The 23,428-nt window shown below is 51.6% G+C and overlaps 1 protein-coding gene across 2 annotated transcripts in view; it reads right to left on the bottom strand.

The window, feature by feature from the left end:
- Nucleotides 1–4,170: 4,170 nt before the first annotated feature.
- PAQR5 (progestin and adipoQ receptor family member 5) overlaps nt 4,171–23,428 on the bottom strand; it is a gene marked incomplete at both ends in the record, with an annotated part of 39,084 nt that continues 19,826 nt past the window's right edge. The window contains 5 exons of one of the 2 annotated variants that reach the window (XM_080693445.1): nt 4,171–4,412; nt 8,234–8,375; nt 10,576–10,672; nt 15,952–16,078; nt 20,692–20,897. In XM_080693445.1, the coding sequence (XP_080549571.1) occupies nt 4,171–4,412; nt 8,234–8,375; nt 10,576–10,672; nt 15,952–16,078; nt 20,692–20,897 (814 nt within the window). The remainder of the gene's footprint in view (nt 4,413–8,233; nt 8,376–10,575; nt 10,673–15,951; nt 16,079–20,691; nt 20,898–23,428) is intronic. The other variant, XM_080693444.1, reaches the window with a different exon arrangement.

Genomic DNA, 23,428 nt, shown 5'->3' with positions numbered 1-23,428 from the left:
CTACCTCCCTCAGAGCCACTCAGATGAGCAGGTTCTACAAAAAAACAAACAAACAAACAAACAAAAAAACATGGAGGAAGACTGCAGGAGACCAAATATTTAGGTCACTTGTACTCAGAAGACCTCTAAATTTCCCACACATTCTTAAGAAAAAGATGGAGAGTTATTCTCTCAAAACTGAGCAACAGAAAATGAGACCTTCCTCGAGTGAAGGGAGATAAAGTTGACTAAGTGGCCTCATTCAAGGACACCCAGGCTCTACTGCAAAGGAATGTCTGGTAAATTCCAGAGTTTCTCAGGTAAGGGCAGAGGAAGAGGTACATCCCTCAGTAGCACTGTGTCTCCCCTTTCTGGTTACTTTTGAGACAGTCTCCTGGTGAGCAGTTGTTACTAGTGGAATTATGTCATGCTTCCTAGCTTCCTAAGAATACTGAGATATTTTTCAGAAATTGAGAACTGCTACATTAAAAGACAACTTTCCAGAGCCAAGTGTGGTGGTAGATGCCTGTTATCCCAGGACTTGGGAAGCTAAGATAGGAGGATCACAGGTTTGAGGACAGCCTCAGCAATATAATGAGACTTTCAGCAACCTAGCAAGTCCCTGTTTCAAACACAAAATATAAAAAAGTGCTGGGAGTGTAGCTCAGAGGTAGAATGCCTCTAAATTCAATCTCCTTTAATGCGCGTGCGTGCGCGCACACACACACACACACACACACACACACACACACACACACACACACATCTTTCCAGTAAGGTCTTCAACTAACTCCCTGACAACATTTTCACTTTCTGAGAGGGCTCAGGTGAAGATACACCCACACTAGATATCTAATGTTTATTTACTTAATATTTCATGATAATATATGTGAGCCAGTTCTCATCCCACATTAGAATCTTCTAACCCATTGTACTACAAAACTGTTATAAAGTTGTAATTGATAACACTGTCCAAATGTATATAATAAAGCTAAAGTTTACTAAATTTATTAAAACGTCATTTCATAATGTTCGGTCTTATTCTGCTAATTTAATATTTCATTTTCACCATTATTTATGATTAGAAACAACATAAGCAAAGATCGCACGATCTAAAAGTCCTTCATACTGATCACCCATAATCGTCTACACCTAAGCTTTAATAGAAATCATTATTTTGTTACCTCTAAATAAGAGATTTTTTAAATACTTTGTCTTTGACATTACTTAAAAAGTTTATTTAAACTTTATATCATTTTTCACTATAAAATTGAAGCCACAGTAAGAAAAACTGGAAGCCTGCCGACCCTGCTGGTGTGGGATTCCATTAACAATATCAGATTGTTGCCAAGAATAAATTTATCATGCAGCTTGCAATTAATGTACCCCAAATTTACCAGCCCATATAGTCTTATCATTCTGCCTTTCCCAGAGGGAGTAAACAGATAATAAAACTAATGAAATCCTACTTCTTGACCACTCTCATTCTATATAAATTGTTACTTGTCCTTGGAGGATTAGAACTATTTACAAGGCCACTGAAGCGTCTGGACCTGCTGAGCATGGAGGCAGTACTTTAGGATACAGGGGTATTCTTGAGTCAGAGAGGATCCAGCATTTTGAGGGAAGGCCCCGAGTCATTACCAAGTACAGAGCCGGCCTTGATAGGTCTCTGTTGGGATTGTTTGGCATCAACATTTCTGTACTTTAATACTCTAAAATACTGAGCTTTAATAATGCAAAAGATGAGAAAATGCTCAGTTTCAGTCTCATCAACCTAAGTAACAAGAGATTCTCCAAAGATCTAGTCAAGAAGGGCACTGCTGATGCCATAGTAAATTACATGCATATCCAAGCAGGTGGAGGCAAGAGGACATTTTAAAAGGCAAAATGAAAGGATTATAGAAGTTGTTTTCAAAACAAACTTTAGCGGGCGTGGTGGCCCAGGCTTGTGATCTCAGCATTGGGGGCTGAGACAGGAGGATCACGGTTTGCAGCCAGCCTCAGCTACGTAGTGAGGCCCTTTGCAACTCAGTGAGATCCTGTTTCAAAAATAAAGAATAAAAAATAGGGCAGGGGGTGTAGCTTGGAGGTAGAATGCCCCTGGGTTCCATGCCCAGTACCGCAAAAACCATCATCATCATCATCATCATCATCATCACCATCATCACCATCATCATCACCATCATCATCACCATCATCATCATCATCACCATCATCACCATCATCATCATCACCATCACCATCACCATCTTTGGCTACAGGATCAAGAACAAGGGTGGCATCATCCAAGACTGGACAGACATCCTGGCAGAAGTTTTTTCCAAATAAGGCTGGGGTGGTCTTTGGGGAAGGCTGCGGCTCTGGCGAAGTATTTTGTGATGGTTATCAGGGGCATGCATGCGTGAGATCCCCTCTATAGCCTCCTGGCCCTATGTGTTAATATTTTTTGGTTAAAGTGTGACACATGAGACTCCAGTTTTATTCTGACAACTCTCATAGTACTATTAGCATAGAAAATTCTGGAACGTGTGTGATATGTCCTTACACGGTGAGTTGCTGAAACCTAGATCAACCAAACAAAGCTGCTTGGGCTAATGCCTTCGGGTGTGCGTGTGTGACAGGAGCCTTTCCTCAAGTTTGGTCCCTGGCACTCTCACATTAGAATCATCTGAGGGACTCGCTCTGTGCAAAGCTCCTCTACACAACCTTTATTTACCTAGTAGAGCAGATCCCCTAGTTCACCCCAGGAATCGACGTTTGCCACAAGCTTACTCAGTATCCCTGATTCACAGTAAAGCTTGAGAACACCACCTCTGACCATCCCATTGGCAAAGTCTCCAACGTCCTCTGCACGTGAATACTAAATCAGGCAGCATACTTGAGATGCTAAAGCAATATGGGATGTATGTTCCCTCTAAATATAGCACTTTCATCGCTCTGAAAGGTGACAGATGCGCACCACCCATTTGAATTAACTCTCCAGCTCCATGGTTTAGCACATTTTACCTGCGCTGCATAATACTTTGCAGTTTAAATTGGCAATAAGAGAACAGGAAATAACACACTGACGCCAGCTCTAGGCTGTAACTTAAAAATTAATCTTCTAAGAACTCCAAATCCACAGTGACCTGGAAATTTGCACCTTGATGGCAGAATGGACTTGTAGGTAAAGAGGACTCTCTAGTTCATTTCCTCCTCGAGGTGGGAAGTGTCCTCATTCTGGAATGTTTATCGGAGATCTCCAGGGCTCCATAAACCAACTTCCTCCTTCTCGGGTCCTCCTAGGAACCTTTCCTGCTTATTCTTCCAAAGTAGTTGACAGGCTGCTACAGGGCTCTTGGAAGAAGTTTTGCTACATGAAACTCCTCAAATGAAGCCAGTTCCAGTGTGTGTGTGTGTGTGTGTGTGTGTGTGTGTGTGTGTGTGTGTGTGTGATGGGGATTGAACCCAAGGGCATTCTACCTCCGAGCTACACCCCTAGCCCAATTTTTTATACTTTTATTTTGTAACAGGGTTTCACTAAATTGCAGAGGGCCTCACCAAGTAACTGAGGCTGGCCACACACCCGGATTACAAGCATGCGCCACCACGCCCGGCTCAGTTCCACTTTTAAAGAATTATACAAGCTGGGCGCGGTGGCGCACGCTTGTAATCCCAGCATTTGGGAGGCTGAGACTGGAGGATCGCGGTTCTTGGACAGCCTCAGCTATTTAGCGAGACCCTCTGCAACTTAGTAAGACCCTGTTTCAAAATAAAGAATAAAAAATAGGGCAGTAGGTGTAGCTTGGAGGTTGAATGCCCCTGGGTTCCATCCCCAGACCCACAAAAAAAAAAAAAAAAAAAAAAAGAATTATACAAAACTACAAGGGCAATGTGCTCAGTCCAGTTGTTGAAACAGAATTGAAAGCTTCATTCTCAACACATTTACAAATGAGATATCAGTAATTTGATTTACCAAGGATTTGCTCAAGTCCATGTTCCCCCTTTAAAATCACACATGTAGAATCAGTACACATTTAGAGAAATCGCCCGGTTAAGTACCTTTTTGACAGGAGCTCATTAAAAAATACCAAGACACCAACAATTATATTTCTGGCCATCAGTAGCTAGCACCACGCCACCAGCGTAGGGCCGTTGGGGTGTTGCGGATTAATATCAACACCTGGCACAGAAAGCTTGTGATCTGAATCATGTTTCTTTTTTATGTAATTCTGGCTCGGGAATCCGATACAGCACTGCAGAGAAATAAAGTATGTTGCTGAGGCTGAAGATGATACACAGCAGTATGGCTCCAGCTATCTGAGAGAAAGAGAAGGGCCTGGAGTTGGCCAGGAGCCACTCCTTCCTCAGAGTCTTGTCCAGGAGTATGGATTCCATCTGTATGTGGGTGGCCAGGATCACGCACACATGAAACAGCTGGTGACTGTGACCTACAGCAAACACACGAAAGGCCGTGGAGGTCACTGAGCAAAAGGGAGGACTGGCACAGGCGCGGCACATGTGCCAGACGAGAGGCCACGCGCCTGATCCCTTTTACAGGAAACACCCAGAATAGGCAAATCCATAGACATGGAGAGGAAGTTAGTGCTTGCCTAGGGATGGGGATTCATAGTACATAGACACGAGGGTCATATTGGAGTGATGAAAATGTCCGAAAAGTGATTTATGGTAATGTTTGTACAACTTGGAAATTTTACTAAAAATAGCATTTAATTGTATACCTGACATTGGGAGATTATTTAATACTTTAAGTGTATATTGTGTGTGTGTATGTGTGTGTGTGGTACTATTGTGGAACCCAGGGGCTTTTCTACCTCCGGACTACACTCCCAGACCTATTTTATACTTTATTTGGAAACAGGGTCTCACTGAGTTGCTGAGAGCCTCACTCAGTAGGTGAGGCTGGCTTCGAACCTGCGCAATCCTCCTGTCTCACCCTCCCAAGCGCTGGGATTACAAGCGTGCGCCACCATGCCCAACTTGTGTGTTTTTAAAAAGCAATGTGCGAGGACTGGATGTGTAGCTCAGTGGCAGGATGGATATGTGCTTAGCTTGAGCAAGATCCTGGGCCTAATCTCCAGTATGACACACATACTAAAAGGCAATATGAGAAAAATTGTAAGGGCATCAGAGCAAAAATTCATTTTTAAAACAACTTACTGGCCGGGCATGGTGGCACACGCTTGTAATCCCCGCGCTTAGGAGGCGGAGAAAGGAGGACCGCGCAGGTTCAAAGCCCGCCGCACTGGCTTAAGAGACCCTGTTTCCAAATAAAAAAGTATGAAAATAGGTCTGGGAGTGTAGCCTGGAGGGAGAAGGGCTTCCAGGAACCCCAGTACCACCAAAAAATAAATAAAAATAAATAAATAAATAAAACAACTTATTGCCAGTCATGGTGGCGCACACTTGTAATCCCAGAATTCGGGAGGCAGAGACCAGAGAATCACAATTCACATACAGCCTCAGCTACTTAGTAAGACCCTTCGCAACTCAGTGAGACCCTGTTTCAAAAAACAAAAAGACTAGCCAGGCATGGTGGCACATGCTTGTAATCCCAGCATTCAGGAGGCTGAGAGAGACTGGAGGATCGCAGTTTGCGGACAGCCTCAGCTATGTAGTGAGGCCCTCCATAACTTAGTGAGATAAAGTTGTTTTCAAAATAAAGAATAAAAATTAGGGCAGGGGGTGTAGCTCGGAGGTCAAATGCCCCTGGGTTCTATCCCCAGACCTGCAAATTAAAAAATTTTTTTAATAAAAAGACTAAAAAATAGGGCTGGGGGTATAGCTCAGAGGTAGAATGCCCCTGGGTTCCATCCCAGTGCCTCAAAAACAATTTAAATAAATAAATAAATAAATAATAAATAAATAAAAACTTATCTACCAATGTCATTTTCCAGATGACAAAGTGAGATGACATGTTCTGCCAAAGGTCCTCTCTTAGAGCTGGCGTTAATCAGCTCAGATTCTGACTTCAGTGCCGGTGGAGAAGCCAGGAGAATTTTCTGTTGGCCATTTACCAAGCGTCCTCTCCCTACTGCTAGCCAATCAGAGACATGACCAGGTGCTCCTCTTCCCAGTTCACCTATCTCATGCACAGCACAGAGCAGTAAGGGCGTTAGGGATGTGCTGATTTGGCATTGGTGAGGAGTCCAACGCCCAGGGATAACTCAGACACCAGGAATAGGATGAGAAGACCACACGTGTTGTGGGTCAATCTGTGTTCCTAAAAAATTCATATGCTGAAGTCCTAACCCCTAGGACCTCAGAATGGGACTATATTTAAAGAAATATCTATCTAGAAAAATAAGTAATAGCAGCCGGGCGTGGTGGCGCACGCTTGTAATCCCCGCGCTTGGGAGGCGGAGACAGGAGGATCGCGCAGGTTCGAAGCCAGCCGCGCGCGCTGGCTTAGGCGACCCTGTTTCCAAATAAAAATATAAAAATAGGTCTGGGAGTGTAGCCCGGAGATAGAAGGGCTTCCAGGAACCCCAGTACCACCAAAAGAAAAAGAGAAGTTATAGCAAGTTCACTAGGGTTGGCCCTCTCTCACTGGCTAGAGTTATAAAAAAATATTGGGGGACAGACATGTACCTACACAGAAAAAAAAAGATCCTATGAAGACAGGTGGAAAAGATGGCCATCTTCAAGCCAAGGAGAGCGGCTTCTGAAGACACCAATCCTGCCCACACCTTGCTCTCAAGACATCCAGCCTCCAGAATGTGAGAAAATAATTTTTCATTATAGGGGTCACCCAGCCAGTGGTATTAATATGGCAGCCCCATCAGGCTAATATATAACATGAGAGTCTGAAAAACTATCCTTCAGTTAAAAAAAAAAAATTCAGAAAGCTCAGATAAAGTATTCCACAAGTGTGCCGGCGACGAGAGCATTGGAGCATTGGCGATTTGCAGACAGAGTCCGAGTTCTTCAAGGTCCCAGCCTGTCCCCAGAAGGAAGGTGTTGGAAGTGCCACCTCGGCCTTCCTCAAGCTGGACACGTGGGTTGTGTACGGTTCTAGGTGTGCGTGTGATTCGGCAGAGAGACTTCTGCAGCTGAGAGCCATGGGCACAGCCAAGAGAGAGTGGTGGCCTGCTGCCCCATCACCAGAGGCTCCAGCCTATGAGGGCTCGAGGATGAAAGACAGAAGGAGCCGCCAGCATTGGATGCTCCCCAAATGTGGCCACAGAGCAGGAAGTGACTTCAACAATCCCTCCTCATAGGAATCAGAGTGGCTTCCTGCCTGCCAGAGCTAACCAGTCCTGCAAGTCCCACCCAGGCTGGGCTCCGGCGCTGGAGGGGAGCCCCACCTCGGGCAGGGTCAACTACTGAGGGACTGAACATCTTGTTGATGGTCTGTTATAAAATGTTGCCTGGCTAGTTCCTCCCACCAGGGGAGTTTTTCTGCTCTGTACCCTTAGGTCCAAGAGGACAGAGAAGAGGTGGACAACATGCAGAGAAGCCAGGGCGCTGCACGGTAGTGCCCCAGGCAGTTTCCTTTCTTTCTTTTGTGTTCCTCAAGACTTCAGGCACCCACCTCTGCCTCCTCAAGGTGGGGCTGGGGAGTGGACCTGGTATGCAGGGGCATGGTGCCCCCGGCCCCTGCCCTCTGGTCCTCATCCCTTTTGGAAACCTGTCTTCTAGGCATTTTGCCAGATGCAACCCCTTCTGGCAGGACAAAAGGAGGAAAGGATGAAACTGGAAAAGCACATCCGGCCCCAGCTCTTAAGTGGGATGAGGTAGAAATCCAACCAGGGACAAAATGGGCTTGGGAGGACCTCTGTGCTTGCCGCGCGCGGGGGGGGGGGGGGGGGGGGCAGTGACTGGCGCTTTGATTCCCATGGTGCTTATCTAAGGGACTCGCATCCCAGAGTAGCCCGAGTGCCTTCCTCCAGCCAGTCTTAGAACCGGGGTGGGGCACAGTCTGCAGAGCCCCTCCTGCCTCCTCAGTGCCATTTGCACCCCGTCTCCCCTCTTCTTCCCCATGGCTTCCCCCAGTGTATGTCTGAAGATGAGACCCCGGGTCCTAGGTACCAGTAGGGCCATCCCTCCCTGGAATGCCTCAGGCCCGCCAGCTTCCATCCCCTGCAGCCTGGCAGTGCACCTGCAAGCCCTGCCTGGCTGCCGTCACCCTGCGGTGCATCCCTTGGCCTGAGCCTGGAGAGTGGCTCAGGAGTCACTCTCCCTGCTCCTCTCCCTGCTCCCACCCCAGCCCCTGCGCTGGTCAGGGCTGGGCCCTCCTTGGCACACTCACCAATGTAGTCAAAGCGCCCAGGGGCCAGGCGCTCAGGCAGATGTGCAGAGTACAGGAAGGAGGCCAGCAGGGTCATGATGACGTGCTTCTGGTGGTACAAGGTGGCTTCAGTTTGCTCGCTCTCCCTCGGAAACAGGATGAGCTACAGGTGTTTAAAGAAGCAGTTCCTGAGAGGAGGTCAGGGCCCAGGCCGGGCCCCCTTCCTTCCTTCCTCTCTTCCTTCCCAGCGCCTGCAGCAGAGACCCATTCATCTGAGCACCAGGCAGGATTCATCCCTCTGCTCCCTGGGTCTGTGGCCTGGAGGACGGACCCTCAGGGTCTGTGAGACAGAACTCCCACTCTGAGTGGGATTGAGTGAGACCCACTTTAATCCCTTACATGCTTATGAGAGCATTTGGGTTCTTCAGTTACAGAAAAAGAAAAGAAAAAAGGAAAATGAGATGAGGAAAGGTTTGGAGAAGAAAAATCTCATCAGTTATATTGTTAATTTTGGGGGGATATAAAATTAACCATAGTACAAAGTAACCTACCCACACCTGAGCTCACTTAAGCCCACGCAGCCACTGAATTGATGCTCCTAATTGAGGTTTTAGGGCCTGGGAGGCCTTCTGAGTCACTGAAACTTATTAAGCATGACCATTATACTGCTTAACTATAGCTTTTGTATTGGTAGCTACCACTCACTGAGGCCTCTTGTGTGCGTCATTTCCTCTGACCCTCAACAATAACCATAAGGAAAACTCCATTTCCCCATTTGCAGAAGAGAGAGTTGGGCCAGAAAGGGGCTTGCAAAGCACTAGTAAGCAGCAAAGTCAAGATCCCAGTCCCAGCAGGCTGGTGCTAGGATCAGCACCGCTGCTTGGCTCAGACCCCCTGGCCACTGCCTGGCCGTCCGCACTTGCAGCACTGACGAGGGCGTGGAGCCTCTGCGGCAGGGCCTGGGCGCCGGCAGGGCAGTGGCTGGCTCACTCTGCTCTGCTTTCCTGTGGTCCGCACCCTTCGTCACCCTCAGATTGGGCTTCCCCAAGACCACACTGTGTGGGGAGCATGCACTCTGCCCCAGCTGGCAGGTGGAGCTCCCGCTCCCACCCCTTGCAGGCCTCTCCATCACACAGAGACGCCGCCTCAGGGAGAGCCCTGCTTGCGGGCCAAGGCCTCATGCCAAGCAGTGCTAAGCCCATCAGATCCGCTATTATGCTATTATTAGTATTCGGTGCTATTGATGAACCCAGGGGCGCTCCACTCCTGAGCTACGCCCCCAGCCCCATTTTATTTTTTATTTTGAAACAGGGTCTTGCTAAGTTACTGAAGGGTCTCACTAAGTTGCCGAGGCTGGCCTCAAGCCCCCAGTCTTCCTGTCTCAGCCTCCCAAGTCCTGATAATTCAGGCATGCACCACCACCCCTGGCCAGATCTTTTACTTTCTTTTACTTTGATTCCTATGGGGGAGAAACTGCCAGCCTCATTTACAAATGAATAAAAAGAGGCTCAGAGGGGCCTTGTTTACTGTCCTAAGATCACACAGCCAGCTAGCAGTGGGAGGAGAATTTGAACTCAGGCCCATGTGGTGTGGGAGTGCATGGACCTTCCCTTTCTTGTCCTTGCTGTCCCGCCTAACCCTCCCCTGTGCTTTCTGCCTAGTTCCCTTCGATCCCTTAAGAATCTCATCCATACCTCGTCCTTAAATATTAACAAGAATACACTAACTTAGCCGGGAGTGGTGGCGCACACTTATAATCCCAGCATTCAGGAAATGGAGACTGGAGGATCGTAGTTCCTGGACAGCCTCAGTTACTTAGTGAGGCCCTTCGCAACTCAGTGAGACCCTGTTTCAAAAATTAAAGACTAAAAAATAGGACTGGGGGTGTAGCTCGGAGGTAGAATGCCCCTGGGCTCCATCCCCAGCACAGCAAAAAAAAAAAAAAAAAAAAAAAAAAAAAAAATCCCTAACTTATGGCAGCATACAATAGTGCATCTCTTGGGTTCCTGCCCCCAGCCAGAGCTGTCTTCAGCCTCACATGATCCTCCTCCAGCCCCACAGGTGGTACTAACATCGTACCCATTTTATAGATGAGGGCACCGAGGAATAGAGAGCCTGCCCAGGACTGGCAGCAAGGATCAGAGATCTGTCTCCGCGGCCCACTCTCTGGTTCACTCTGGCAAACCCAGGTGCCTGTGTTCAGTTCCTCTGCTCCTGGTCTCTCTACCCAGCCATAAGGGCAGCACCTAGGTCTTGACTCCTGTGTGTTGTGTGGTGCCCACTGTGCTGTTTGACCCTCAGAGCTCAGGAAACAGCTAACTCTGAGGTGCTCCCAACAGCCCAAGAAGTGCAGCCCGCCTTACCCTGTAGAAGATGGGGAGGGAGTCCCAGGTGTAGGGGTAAGCAAAGGCAAGGACTCGAAGCACCTTGCAGAGCCTGGGCTTCTGGATTTCAAGAAACCTAAATTGGGGAAGGAAAGGAAAAAGAAATAGAAATGAAAGGCATTTCAGGAAATTATACACGTGCACACATGAAGATAACCGGGGGCTTAGTCAACAAGGACGAGCCTTTTCTCACCACGTCCTGTGGCCAGAGGCTTCTGCAGCAGCCTCTCCATTCCCACCCAAGGGAGCAACCAAACCGCAGACTCAGAACGACATCGGGAGCCACTTGTCCTAACGCCAGGAGAAACAGTGGTACCCAGGCCAGGCTGGGCCAGGGAGGGGGCACCAGGCAGGGCCCTCCAAGTGCCTGCAAGTTATTTAACTGCAGGACCTTTCAAAAGTGCTGTTACCACCAGGACTGGCAAGTGGCGGGAGGACACTGGCACAGGCCTGTGGAGCGTGCTCTGCCAAGACCCAGATGCAACTGACTGGTGAGAGCCACCCGGAGAAGGACCATGGGAAGACCTGGGCTCAAGTGGGCGTGTGACCATCTGGAGAGGTTCCCGGAATGTTTACACTCCACACAGGGATGCTGGCCTGGGGAAACTGGCCATGAGGTCTTCTCTATCTCCATTCCCACACCCCTCCATTCCAAAGATGGATGAAGCAGATACGGACTGTTGTGGCCAGGCAGATCCTCCTAGACAGAGCATGACAGGCTCGGCTGGTCTGGGAGGGGCAGCAGCTAAGGGAGTGGGAGCTGGGTCCACAGATGGCAGGCTGCGCACTGGACGGCACAGATGGGCCAGGGGACTCTGCACAGAACCGCAGCCCCCAAACAAGGCTTGGTAAGGAAGCATTTGATGCCCTTCCTGAGCCACGGAGGCCAGGCGCCAGGGGGCAGGTACCCACTTCAGGACTGCGGTGTATTGTGGAGGGCTGGGCTTCTACCCGGGGCCGCAGATGAGTGGTGGGCAGAGGTTAGGCACTGAGCTTTAGGGGGTGGTCTCCCCACAGTCTGAGGAGGGCCTGGAAGCAGGAGGGACCCTCCCCCCCCAACACTGACAGCTGCACCCTTATCCTGTGCACTGCTGGGATGGGGCCTGCATCCTGCTACCATCCCCATCTCTGTTCCTCAGACCCTCTGTCCCAACCCATAAGCCTGCCCTTTCTCCTTCAAACACCACCTGAGCCCAGCCTACCTCCCCTCCACAGTTTGCTGAGGTTGCTTATGAGCCAAGACCACTGCCTGCTGTCCGCCTCACCACCATCCAAGTCCCTGGGCATGGGGTCTGGAAGAGACTTGCATCTGGATGGCTGGGGAATCTCTGCAAGGGCAGACACTGGGGCTGGTCATGTCCAGAAGTGTGTCTGCAGAGCTGTCTCCAGGCTGCCTTGTATTGCCCAGAGAGCGGCTGGCCGGCCCCAGGAGCCCTGTTCCCAGGTAAGAGGCGGCCACTGTAGCCCTTGAGAAGTCCACAGCTGCAGAGACAACCTCCAACTTCACTCAAACCCAAGACCCATCTCTTCTTTCCTCCCTTGCCCCGTAAGTCAGGAGCACATGGCAGGTGCCAGGTACAGAAGGGTGGATGCTCAGGGAGGAGGCAACGCAGCACCGTGTCCTCCTAGGGACACATGGGTTCCAGCTCTGACTCTGCCCTTCAAGTCCTCGGCTGCACAGGTTACCTGACCTCTGCGTGCCCTCGGAGCATTGTGCGTAACCCAGGGCCAGTGACTTTCTCTCTGACAGCACCATTTAGGGATTTGATGACACGATGTTCCAAAGGTGTTTAGAACAGCAGAGCACAGTAGCTAAATGCAGCCACTTTGGAAAAAAAAAAAAATACATGCGTGTAGGTCCAACCCTACCGCCTTCCCAAAAAACAGGAACCAGAGAAACATCCAGGCCTAAGTCAGACGTGTTAACAGGACAAAGCAGAACTCAGCCCAGGGCTGCCCGCCTGCCCAGAAAGCCCAGCTTTCTCTCTTCCCTACGGCCCTCCCCAGAAGCCAAAGGAGCCCAGAGCCAGGACATGCTGCCCCACTGAGGCAGGCCCTGCCAGTTCTGGAGAGAGGCTAGCTCTGAAAGCGCGCTCCTCACCGCCGCTTACGAAGAAATCTGGCTCTGGTTGACGAGGGCTATCCCCCAAAGGGTGGATTTCCTGAGACTTGAGACATTTTGCCCGGCCTGATAAAGTGCTTCCATAGGGACAAACAGACCAGTCTCTCCAGCTGCAAATCCAAGTCTACAGAGGAAAAAAAGCAGGGGAAACAGAGGAGAAAAAGAGAGACCACAACAGAGAAAAAAGAAGAGCCAATAGCCAGAGGTGCCTCCTGTTGGCAAGGTGCAATTCCACAAACGGCCACTAAGTGTCGCCACAGCCAGAGATTCCAGGAGTTTATCACCAGGGCCACAGACTCCTCCAAAGCACCCAGACCCTCAAAGCCCAGCCTGCATCTCTGCATCCTAGGGTTGTGAGTTTCTAGAAAGCCAGGTATCCTCTGTCCCAAATGAAGCTAGCGGGAAACACTGGTTTGGGGAAGAAGCCTCCCTTATGAAAGGGTTGGTTCAATAATATTTATAACAAAGCTGGATCGGCAACAGGAATTTTGGAACTAGAGCTTTAGCCTTGGAAAGATCATCCTATTGCAGATGTGCACACGTGTGTGTTGGGCCAGGGAGGGTCTGGTTGCTTGGTTACTGTGTGGGGGTTGCGTCTGATCCTGAAGTGTCGCAGGGAGGGGGACACTTCCAAGTGTTGGTCTCTGGGCCTGGCAGTGCCTTGCCCTCTGACTGAGGCTCCTGGGACTTCCGAAGTGCCTGAGGACACGTCTGCAGAGCCTCCGCCTCCTCCAGCTCGCAGTACCTGGCCTGAAGACCAAGCTCCCTCACAGTGAGCACTGGCCAGGTGGTGTTTCACTCACTTTGTCAAAAAGATCAAGGGCTAGGCGTGCTGGATGGATGATTTGCCCATGGCAAACATGGCATAAGTAACATTCCTAAGCAAGCGAGGCCTCCTTGCTGGGCTTCTGAGAGGGGGCAGTCACCAGCAGGCTGGGGTCTCAGTCAGCCCCGCTGCATGGAATAGGCACGAGTGCTCATCACCCTCAAACACTACAGGAAGAAAAGGCCAGCTTCTAGAGCAAGTGCGTTTGAACTAAATTCCTTAATAAGAACCAAAATACCACTAGGGGGATAGCTTGAAGATAGAACAAACAAACAAACAAACAAACAAAGACAAAAACAAACCCTAGAGACTATAGAGCTTTTCAGGTTAAGATGGACCTTAGCAGTCTGTGCCCCACTGGAGCTAAAGCCATTTAAACTGCGATTGCCTGGTCAGCCCAAGCACATGGAGCTTCCTGGTCCCCCGCAGTGCTGTAGGAGGGAAGGGCCCTGCTAAACCCGAGGAGAGGCAGGGCAAGGCCTGGAGAGGATGTCACCCCAGCACAGCACTGCAGGACACCAGAGCCAGAGGGAACCGTAGGACATCTCAGAGCTCAGGTTGCAGGCAAGGCCACTTGAAGCCCAGAGACGGCAGGCAGGGACTGGCCTGAGGCCACACAGCAAGTCTGCAGAAGGCGGGAGGGATCCAGGGCCTCCTGTCTACCTCCCTCTCTTAAGATCGCTCAGGGCAGGTGCTTATCACCCCCAACACCACAAGTCATCCTTCTGACTCCCCAGACACTGATGCAGAGGGAGAGAATGGAAACAGAGGTGGAGGGGGGCTGGTGAGAGCTGGGAACAACCATGGGGGGCACGGGGACCATCCCACCTTACTCTTCCCGCACAACCCCGCAGTCCCCTCCAGCAGCTGGAAGCTGAGCCGTGGAAGTCTCTTCCTGGATCACCGTCCTTCATGAGCAAAAGGCCAGTCCCCAGGGGATGCAGGGCATTTCCACCCCAGCCCCCAGCCTGCCCTCGGGCCCCTGCATGGTTAATGGCCACCTTTTCCACCCCAGCCAGGGACTCGACTTCCTTGTTCCACCATCTGTACAGTCCTTGGAGCTCCCAACCCGGCACAGAGGCTGCGCTTCGTGCAGAGGTTTATTGCCAGGGTCCTCCAGGAATTAGAAGGGAGTGACAACCCGATGCAAGACAGCTGATTTTATTTTCTACCCTTATGCATGGGCCAGGTCTTCTCACAGCTTTAGGGGGGTTCTGTGATTTCCAGAAAGAGAGGAGCGCTTACCCCACACACATACACTTATGTCCCCAGGAGTTCTCCAGGGGTGAAGCCACACAAAACCCAGTGTCCAGCCGGCGCCAGCACAGCGTTTCTGCTACCTTGCCAAGAAAAGGCACACCTCTGCCGAGCCTCAGGAAGGCAAGCAGCAGGCACCCGGGTGAGCATTTCCGCTGCTGTTTAAGAATCTATAACTCCACATCTTCGACAAACCCGTTCGTCAGGTTCGTGAACTTTGTCTGCTCTCCACTGGCCCCACAAAACCTAAGCATCACCCATAGGAACCAGGAGCTCAAAGCTTGCAGGGGAAGGTGTGCGGCACACCTGGCCTCCCCTGCTTTTCCTGGGAAAGGGACAGTGGCGGCTGCGGCACCCCGTAGGGAGCATGCTGGCTCCTGCAATCGCAGTGAAGGGGACCAAGATCCCAGGGGCAGCCTGCAACCCTACCTGGGTGCCTTTTCCCACCTGCCACGGCCTGTCGGGCACTGACCTGGACAGCGCAGTTCCCCTGACACAACCCCTTGGAAGGCTTAAGTTGACTTAGGGAACCTGAGCTTCCAACCAGTTCACTTTTGCCAAGAGCTCCTCTCACACTCACGCCCCAAGGAGTGTTCGTGAGCGAAAGGGAAACACACGGTGGGAATTGGACACAGTGCCCTGGGCGTGACTCATGGTCATGGGGATGAGCCGGGTATCTGAACAGCAGCGCTCAAGCATCACATCCCTGGAGGCAGGGCCGCTCGGTCCCCAGAGGGCGCGTCGCCTGTTCCTGAGGCCCTTCCTCTGCCCAGGCTTGTACACGGAGCCTTGGGCTCATTACCTGCGATCATGGGCCCCAATTCACAGAGGAGCATACTGAGGAGGCTTCAGCTTGAGTTCAAGGAGGCTAAGTGACTCCCTATCAGGAGGGCCAGCCTCAGAACTGCCGGGGCCAGTACAGAATCAAAGAGCGGGGCCCTCCTGTCCAAACAGTATTCAGAATTTCTGAGCAGCTGCAGAGGTGTACTCCCGCAACGCCCGGCAATAGTGGGTCCACCTGGAGCTTGTTCTCAGGCCCCCATGCCCTTTCTGCCAAGCCGCTCTCTTCTGCTGACCCCCTAAAGGCCCCAGAGCTGCATGCTAAGCCCTCCTCTGCTCTCGTCCCGGCTGAGGCCAGAGAGCCTTGTACCTGGAGTAGCAGGAGAGGCCGGTGCTGAGGATGGTGTTCAGCACGGCCAGGACCACGTAGTAGTCATGGAAGGTGGTGCACACCAGCACGTCGGGGAACGTGTACGCAGAGTAGGCGATGGCTGAGCCTGGGGAAGAAAGGCCAGATTGGGAACTGAGCGAGGCCTTCGCATTGTGCGGGTCCCGGGAGACTCCCCAGCATCTGTCTCCACCCTCCCCACCCTCACCATCCTCTGCAGCCTCCTGGAATGTGCTCCCTCCCTCCTCTGCCTGCCCAAGCCCCATCCTGAGAATTAATTATGTTCCTCCAGGTTTTTTTTTTTTTTTTTTTTTTTTTTTTTGCGGGTCTGGGGATGGAACCCAGGGGCATTCGACGTTCAACCTACACTCCTTGTCCTATTTTTTATTCTTTATTTTGAAACAGGGTCTCACCAAGTTGCAGAGGGCCTCACTAAGTAGCTGAGGCTGTCTGTGAACTGCGATCCTCTGGTCTCAACCTCCTGAATGCTGGGATCACAAGCGTGCGCCACCACGCCCGGCCTCCAGTTTTATTTATATTAACTCAATCCTTACCACCACCCTCCCACATAAAGCTAATGTTACCCTCAATCCTCAATCGACAGATGAGGAAATAAAAGGCACAGAGGGGTTTAGTAACTTGTCCAGGATTGTACAGCTAGAAAACAGCAAAGCCAAGTGTCAAAGCCAGGCAGCTTAGCGGGAGTCCCTGACTTTTTTTTTTTTTTAAATCAGTACTGGGGATTGAGCCAAGAGTTTCACACGTGGTAGGCAAGTGCTGTACCACTGAGCTACATCCCCCCACACCCCAGCCCTTTAAATTTTATATTGAGACAGGGGTTCTCTAAGTTGCCCAGGCTGGCCTTAAACTTGCAATCCTCCTGCCTCAGCCTCCCCAGGGCCTGGCTCAGAGTTCCTGCTTTTAGGCTTGTGCTGTCTCCCATGGGGACAGGCGGGTAGAGGGCCTGCCTCACCTGCCTGAGACTAGGCACTCCTGTGAAACCAGAGTCAGAGGGGTGGGCCTCACCCGGAGGGGAGAGGCAGGCGGGTAGCCAGCCTGCTGAAGGCTGGGTGTGGTGTTTGGTTTTCGGTGTGGAGTCTGTGAGAGCAGGCCACTCAAGGACCTTCCATAGGGGAAGTTCCTTCAAGAGAGGGCCAGGACCTGTACTCACCTGCAAGGGCCCCTGGGAGAAGGGGCCGTGGGCTGCTCAGTCTAGGTCTGAGGACTGGGCCCAAGATCACCTTTCATTCCAAGTCTTTGAGAACCTTGGAATCCTAGCTTGAGGCAGAAACAGGCTCAGACACACAGGTTCAACCTCTGCCTCTTACCCCATCTGACAAATGCAGGTGGTGACACTGGTCACGAAGGCAAAAGGGGCGGAACCCTCCTGGTACCACGCTCCCCGGGGCAGCAGGCCGCGGGGTTACTGCTCCAGGGGGGCAGACAAGCGCCTCTCCGGGTCCGGTGCTCTGGGGAGGCGCCTCCTGGAGCAGGATGTTCTCTCCTGGACGCTGACTGAGGCTGAGAGTGTGCCCAGGGCTGTGTGCAATGCAGGAGTCAGGGGCCTCAGACCCTGCGCAGCAACTGGAAGTGAACCTGGCCAGAGCCACGAGACAGATTCTATGGGAGGTGGGCTTCCTGCAGCAGAGTTCAAGCAAAGGGCCGACCCTGCCCTCCACTGTCCCCATGGCACTGAGCAAGTGTCTCTGACAGGTGCCTGAGGGCAGGGAGAGCTGTCCAGGGGAGGATGTCAGCCTAAGGAGGGGAACTTCCTCTCAAAGGCAACAGGAAGCCACAGAAGGTTTTTGGTTGGTTGGTTGGTTGGTTGGTACTGGGGATATTCTGTTTCCAAGCTATATTCCTAGCCCTTTTTATTTTGAAACAGAGTCTTGCTAAATTGTTGAGGCTGGCCTCAAACCTGTGATCCTCCTGTCTCAGCCTCCCAAGTACCACGATTACAGGCATGTATCACCACTCCCAACTCACAGAACATTATTAAATAAGGGAAGAGGAGCTGGGCGTGGTGGTGCACACTTATAATCCCTGCATTTGGGGGGCTAAGACAGGAGGATCACAGTTCATGGGCAGCCTCAGCTACTTAGTGAGGCCCTGTTTCAAAATAAATGAAACATAGGGCAGGGGGTGTAGCTCAGAGGTAGAATGCCCCTGGGTTCCATCCCCAGTACCGCAAGAAGAAGAAGAAAAAGAAAAGAAAATAGAAGGCGAGGATGGCCAAAAACTAGTCAAAGTACACAGGAGCCCAGAGGGAAGAAGAGCTGGAGACCAGGGAAGAAGCAGGCCACTGCCGTCCTCAAGGGCCCAAGGTGGAGTGGGGATCCTGGGGAGGGTGGAGCTGTGGAAGATGGAACTGGGGCCCATGGTGGAACCAGCGGGCTCCCTCCACAGCCTGGACCATCTTTCCATGTTATCTGAGCACGTCTCCATGTTCCATACTGGACTGCGGGCCAGAACAGGAGTTAACAGTGAGTTGGCCCCTGCGAGGGGCAGGAGTGATGGAATGTTAGCAAGCTGCACATCCAAGCCGTGATGGAGGAGGTTCCCAGGGCAGGGGCTGGAAGACCCTGTGGGAAGGGAAGGGGAGCTCTAACAGGGGCGCCCACAGGCAGCTGTGAGCTGGGGCAGAGGAAGACGGCACAGGTGCTGCCGGCTGCAGGCTTCCATCTTGACCCTGGCCTGCATCTTCCAGTGGGTAGCCTTGGCAACCGGCCTTCGCTGTGCCCCTCTGTCCTCACCTGCAGCGTAGGCAGGATCATCACGCCTGCCTCGGCGCCCCCTGGGCGCCACACTCCACGTCAGCGGGTTGATCGTGGTAATGGCGAGCTTGTGAGGTGGGCCAAGAACCAGGCACTGTCCCCGGGGCTTCACTTAAAAGCATTTAATCATCATAACACACCTACGAGGGAGATATTATGCCAACATTCTGGATGAGAGAATTGAGGCTTGGAGAGATTAAGAAACTTGCCCTAGAGCATATACCTATTAGGGAGAGGTGGAAGCTGGCTCCAGAACCCAGGCCATTAAGCTCCCTGCGATGATGTGTGTCGGTGCTGGGCACCGAGCAGGCCTCGCAGCAATTACTCAAAATGCTGGCTCTCATCAGAAATGCGTCCCAGGGAAACCGCCAGGATGAGGAGCTTGGACTGCATCCCAGGTAATGGAGGGCCTGAAAGCTTTCAGTGGGAGGTGTTGCAGAAACCTCCAGGGGCAACTGGGTGGAGCTGGAGGGTGGGGCCGATGAGGCTGCTGGGAGCTGCAGGTGGGAGGCTGGGGCTGAGCCAAGATACAGGGGGCAACGGCTCCAGGAAGAGTCCAGAAGAGACACTCTGCTGAACTGCCAGCCAATCAGGATGGTGCAGGTGGAGAGACGGTGGGAGCGGGAGGGCGGGGCCAGTTCTGACTTCAGTGAGCTGGAGGGGAGACCTAGCTAGGGCCCGAGGGAGGGGCGGATGTGGGGCCCATGGGAGGAGGATGCAGACTGTCTGGGTTTCAAGCTTAGAGGCGGCAGGGACCTCAGGTCCACAGTTTAGAGTAAAGTTTGGAAGCACCTTCTCCAGAGCGCTAAGGACCACTGTGGGCAGCGGTCACCCAGGAACGGGGCCATGTCAAAAAATAAGAGGCTCCAGGGCCAATTCTGAGCATGCCCATTAATGGAGGAAAACAGAGGCCTGGGGCTAGAGGAAGAGTAAGAACAAGGAGGGCGGGGGGAGAAATGGGAAAGGCAGGTGGCCAGGAAGCCCAACCGGAGGAAGATGGGCCTCCTTAGAAACCCGTTTTAGCGAGTGGTGGGGGCCAGACAGCCAAGTGCCAGGAGTGGCAGGGCGGGGGTGGGACTGTGCACAAGATCAAGGGACAGAGAGGAGGGAAGCACGAGGAAGGGTAGAGGTTCCTCCGGCACAAGCTCTTGAGAAGTCAGCGATTGGCGTTCACACCTAGAGCAGGGCCAGGAAAGGAAGAGGCCAGAGGCAGGATCCTGGGGGACGATGGAGGCCCACGAGTGGAGGAGGAGGAGGCAGGAGGGGCACCTAGGTCATGAAGGCAAGGAGGTGGGAAGGTCAACGCCCAATTCACCAACAGGTTTGGCCCCCTGCTCTATTCCTGTGGCACTCTGAGCAGATCTCTACTCAAAACCTCAGGACAAATGGGGTTCAAGACCCCACCCTCTCTTCCCAGTCATGAGAGAGAGAGAGAAAGAGAGAGCAGCCCCGAAGCTCTGGAGTCGGACCCTGCTGGCCTGCTAGAGCCGATTTTTAAAGTAGCACAGTTCTTGCAAGCTGATTGTTAAATCCAGCCATCATTAAAAATCAAACTACATAAGCGTACAACGAGATAAATCATGTTAACCAGAGTCCTACGTCCTCAGTGCACACATCTGGTACATCTGCACAGAGGCACCACAGTGCGCTCCAGCGCATCTCCTCCCATCTTTGCATCTCGGTGACGTCACCTGGGAGCCGGAAGTCAGCCTTAGTGAGACGTTTGCACCCCAGGGCTTCGTAAGCAGTACTGATCAGCGCAGCCTTGCTCACTGAACCAGCACGCCTACGAGCTCGTCTTATGAAACCCTCATTAGGAGCCTGGACAGGGGCCTGGCATTCCCCTGACTTCTCTGCAAACCCATCAAAACCCTGTGGTGACCCGGCTCACAGGAGAAGGACGGGATCAGGGGAGGAGGAGGGGAGACAAGGGCAGGGCCTCACGTACCCAGGCTGAAGAGGTTCACGGCGCCATAGTCCAGGAAGTAGCAGATGTGCCGGGCGTTCTTAGACATAGAGCTGAAAGTGTGTGCACAGCTGGATGCGAGGGGATACACACAGCTGGTGCACATGTACACAAGCAAAGGCCACGAGTAGCTGTCATTCCAGATGTCCGTCATACACAGTGCGGTCACAAACCTCCACACAAAGAACCTGGAACACAGCACAAGCGCTCATCTTCTCTGGCGGGGGAGCCTCTAAACGCCCCCCTCGACTCTCTTCCATCTCCCCATGCCCCGGGACAACCAATCCCTATGAGTTCTCACTTTGGGGAAGTACCACATACTGGGGAGAGGCCTTTTTTTTTTTTTTTGCAGTACGGGGGATGGAACCCAGGGGCATTCTACCTCCAAGCTACACTCCCAGCCCTAGTTTTTATTCTTTATTTTGAAACATGGTCTCACTGAGTTGCAAAGGGCCTCCCTAGCTGAGGCTGGCTATAAACCACAATCCTCCTGACTCAGCCTCCCAATTGCTGAAATAACACGTGTGTGCCACCATACCCAGCTTAAGGGGGCCTTTTCTGGGGCAATAAAACAGAAATGAGCAGGCGGGGTTATAACAAAGCATTTAGATTTATCTAATCCAATCCCCTCCCAACAATGTGGATCCCAGGGAAGCTTGCCCCTCTGGCTCTCCCGCCTTGGCTTGCATGCTTCCCAGGATGGAGGGCTCACCACCTCCCATGGCAATTTTGAGTTTTGGAAAATTCAGAGATACTGCACAGTTCTGCATCAGATCTGCCTGACCTGCAAGCCACACACGGGTTCCCTCCTGCACAGCACCTCGCCTTCACAAACCACTCCTGGAGAGCCAGCTCACTTTCCTATTACGGAGATGCCACAGTTTTTCACCAGGATCAGAAGGAACGTCTCTAAACCCTTCTGGCTACACCTGTGATCTTTTCCACCTTCGCAGAAATCAAACTTAAGCCATTTTCTATTTCCCAAAACAATTTTTTTGGACCATGTGGAGATCATTGCATAGCTCCATATTTTTTGTATGTGTGTGTGTGGTGCTCGGGATTGAACCCAGGGGCATTCTACCTCCAAGCTACAGCCCCAGCCCAATTTTTTATTCTTTATTTTGAAACAGAGTCTCACTAAGTTGCAGAGGGCCTCACTAAGTAGCTGAGGCTGGCCGAGAACCCTGATCTTCCTATCTCAGCCTTCCAAGTACTGGGATTACAAGAGTGTACCACCACACCCAGCTCACAGCTCCATTTTTTAAAGACATGTGGACACAGGCTTCCCAGGCCCTTCATGATGTCTGCATGGTCTCTGAGAGCCTGCTTGGCTTGACACAGTGGAGAGGAGCCATATGTGATGAGACAGCTCAGTCAGGTTGGCTCAGCTGTAAAATAGCTAGAAAGTTCTCCCACAAGACCTGTGCATGGATCTCAAGAATCATGAGCAAGGGTGGATACATTGTAGTGGCACAGATCTCAAAAAATAAATAAATAAATAAATAAATAAATAAAAGCCTAAATCAGCTGGAGTTCATCCAAAAATTGGCAGAAGCCAAAGACTTGGGTACAGACATCTCCACAGCAGATAGGCAGGGGAACCATGGCAGAAAGAACACAGAGGTTGGGGGCACACATCCCAGCCACTCAGGCTCCCTACGAGAGCTCAGTGAGTGCACAAGAAACAGGTGGTCCGTGGCTCCAGGAAGAACTGAGGCTGGAGGTAGAGCCCGACTCTACTGTCTTCTACAGTGTCAAAATTCAAGATCATAAATGGCCTCCTTGAGGAGTACCTTGCTGCTCCCCTGCCTGGTCTACAGGCCCCAGGGCATTCAGACTTTTCTACACCACACAGCTCCACCCTGGACAGAGTATTTATTCTCTCCCGCTGGGGTGGCTGCCATCCCCTGCTAGTTGGTCCTGGATCTGCTTCTGCCTCCTGGGCAGGCTGGCTGCCCGTGTGCAGGAGCACGGTGGCCTCCCTCTGGCCCAACCCTACTCTGCCTGCTTTGTGGTCCCTCTGACTCTCTTGGCTTCTCTTGACATGACTGGAGGAATCTGAGCCCAGCCTGTGCTCCAACTCCACTGTATGATAAAAATAAGCCAGCCATGCCGGGCGTGGTGGCACACGCTTGTAATCCCTGCACTTGGGAGGCGGATACAGGAGGATCGCACAGGTTCGAAGCCAGCCGCGTGCACTGGCTTAGGAGACCCTGTTTCCAAATAAAAATATGAAATAGGTCTGGGAGTGTAGCCCAGAGGTAGAAGGGCTTCCAGGAACCCCAGTACCACCAAAATAAATAAATAAATAAATAAATAGCCAGCCCTTCTCTAGCTGTCAGCAGACAGTGGCCCAAGTGACCTCTGGGGTCCTCCAAGCTCTGATATAGAGTGAAAACTCCATCTCTGTGGGTTCTGAACCTTTGGATGCAATCAAACACAAGTCAAAAATATCCAGGGGAGCCGGGCATGGTGGCGCACGCTTGTAATCCCAGCACTCGGGAGGCTGAGACAGGAGGATGGTGGTTCGCAGATAGCCTCAGCTACTTAATGAAGCCGTCTGCAACTCAGTGAGACCCTGCTTCAAAAATAAAGAATAAAAAAAAAAATAGGGCTGACGATAAAGCTCAGAGGTAGAATGGCCCAGAGTTTCATCTCCAGTACCAGAAAAAAATAAAAAAATCCAGAGGGAGAAAACTGACTGTATTGAGCAGGTATG

Source organism: Muscardinus avellanarius (genome assembly GCF_963383645.1).
Source record: "Muscardinus avellanarius genome assembly, chromosome: 3".
NCBI lineage: Eukaryota > Metazoa > Chordata > Mammalia > Rodentia > Gliridae > Muscardinus > Muscardinus avellanarius.
The sequence above is the reverse complement of the archived record's forward strand: the minus strand, read 5'-3'. Positions and strand labels throughout refer to the sequence as shown.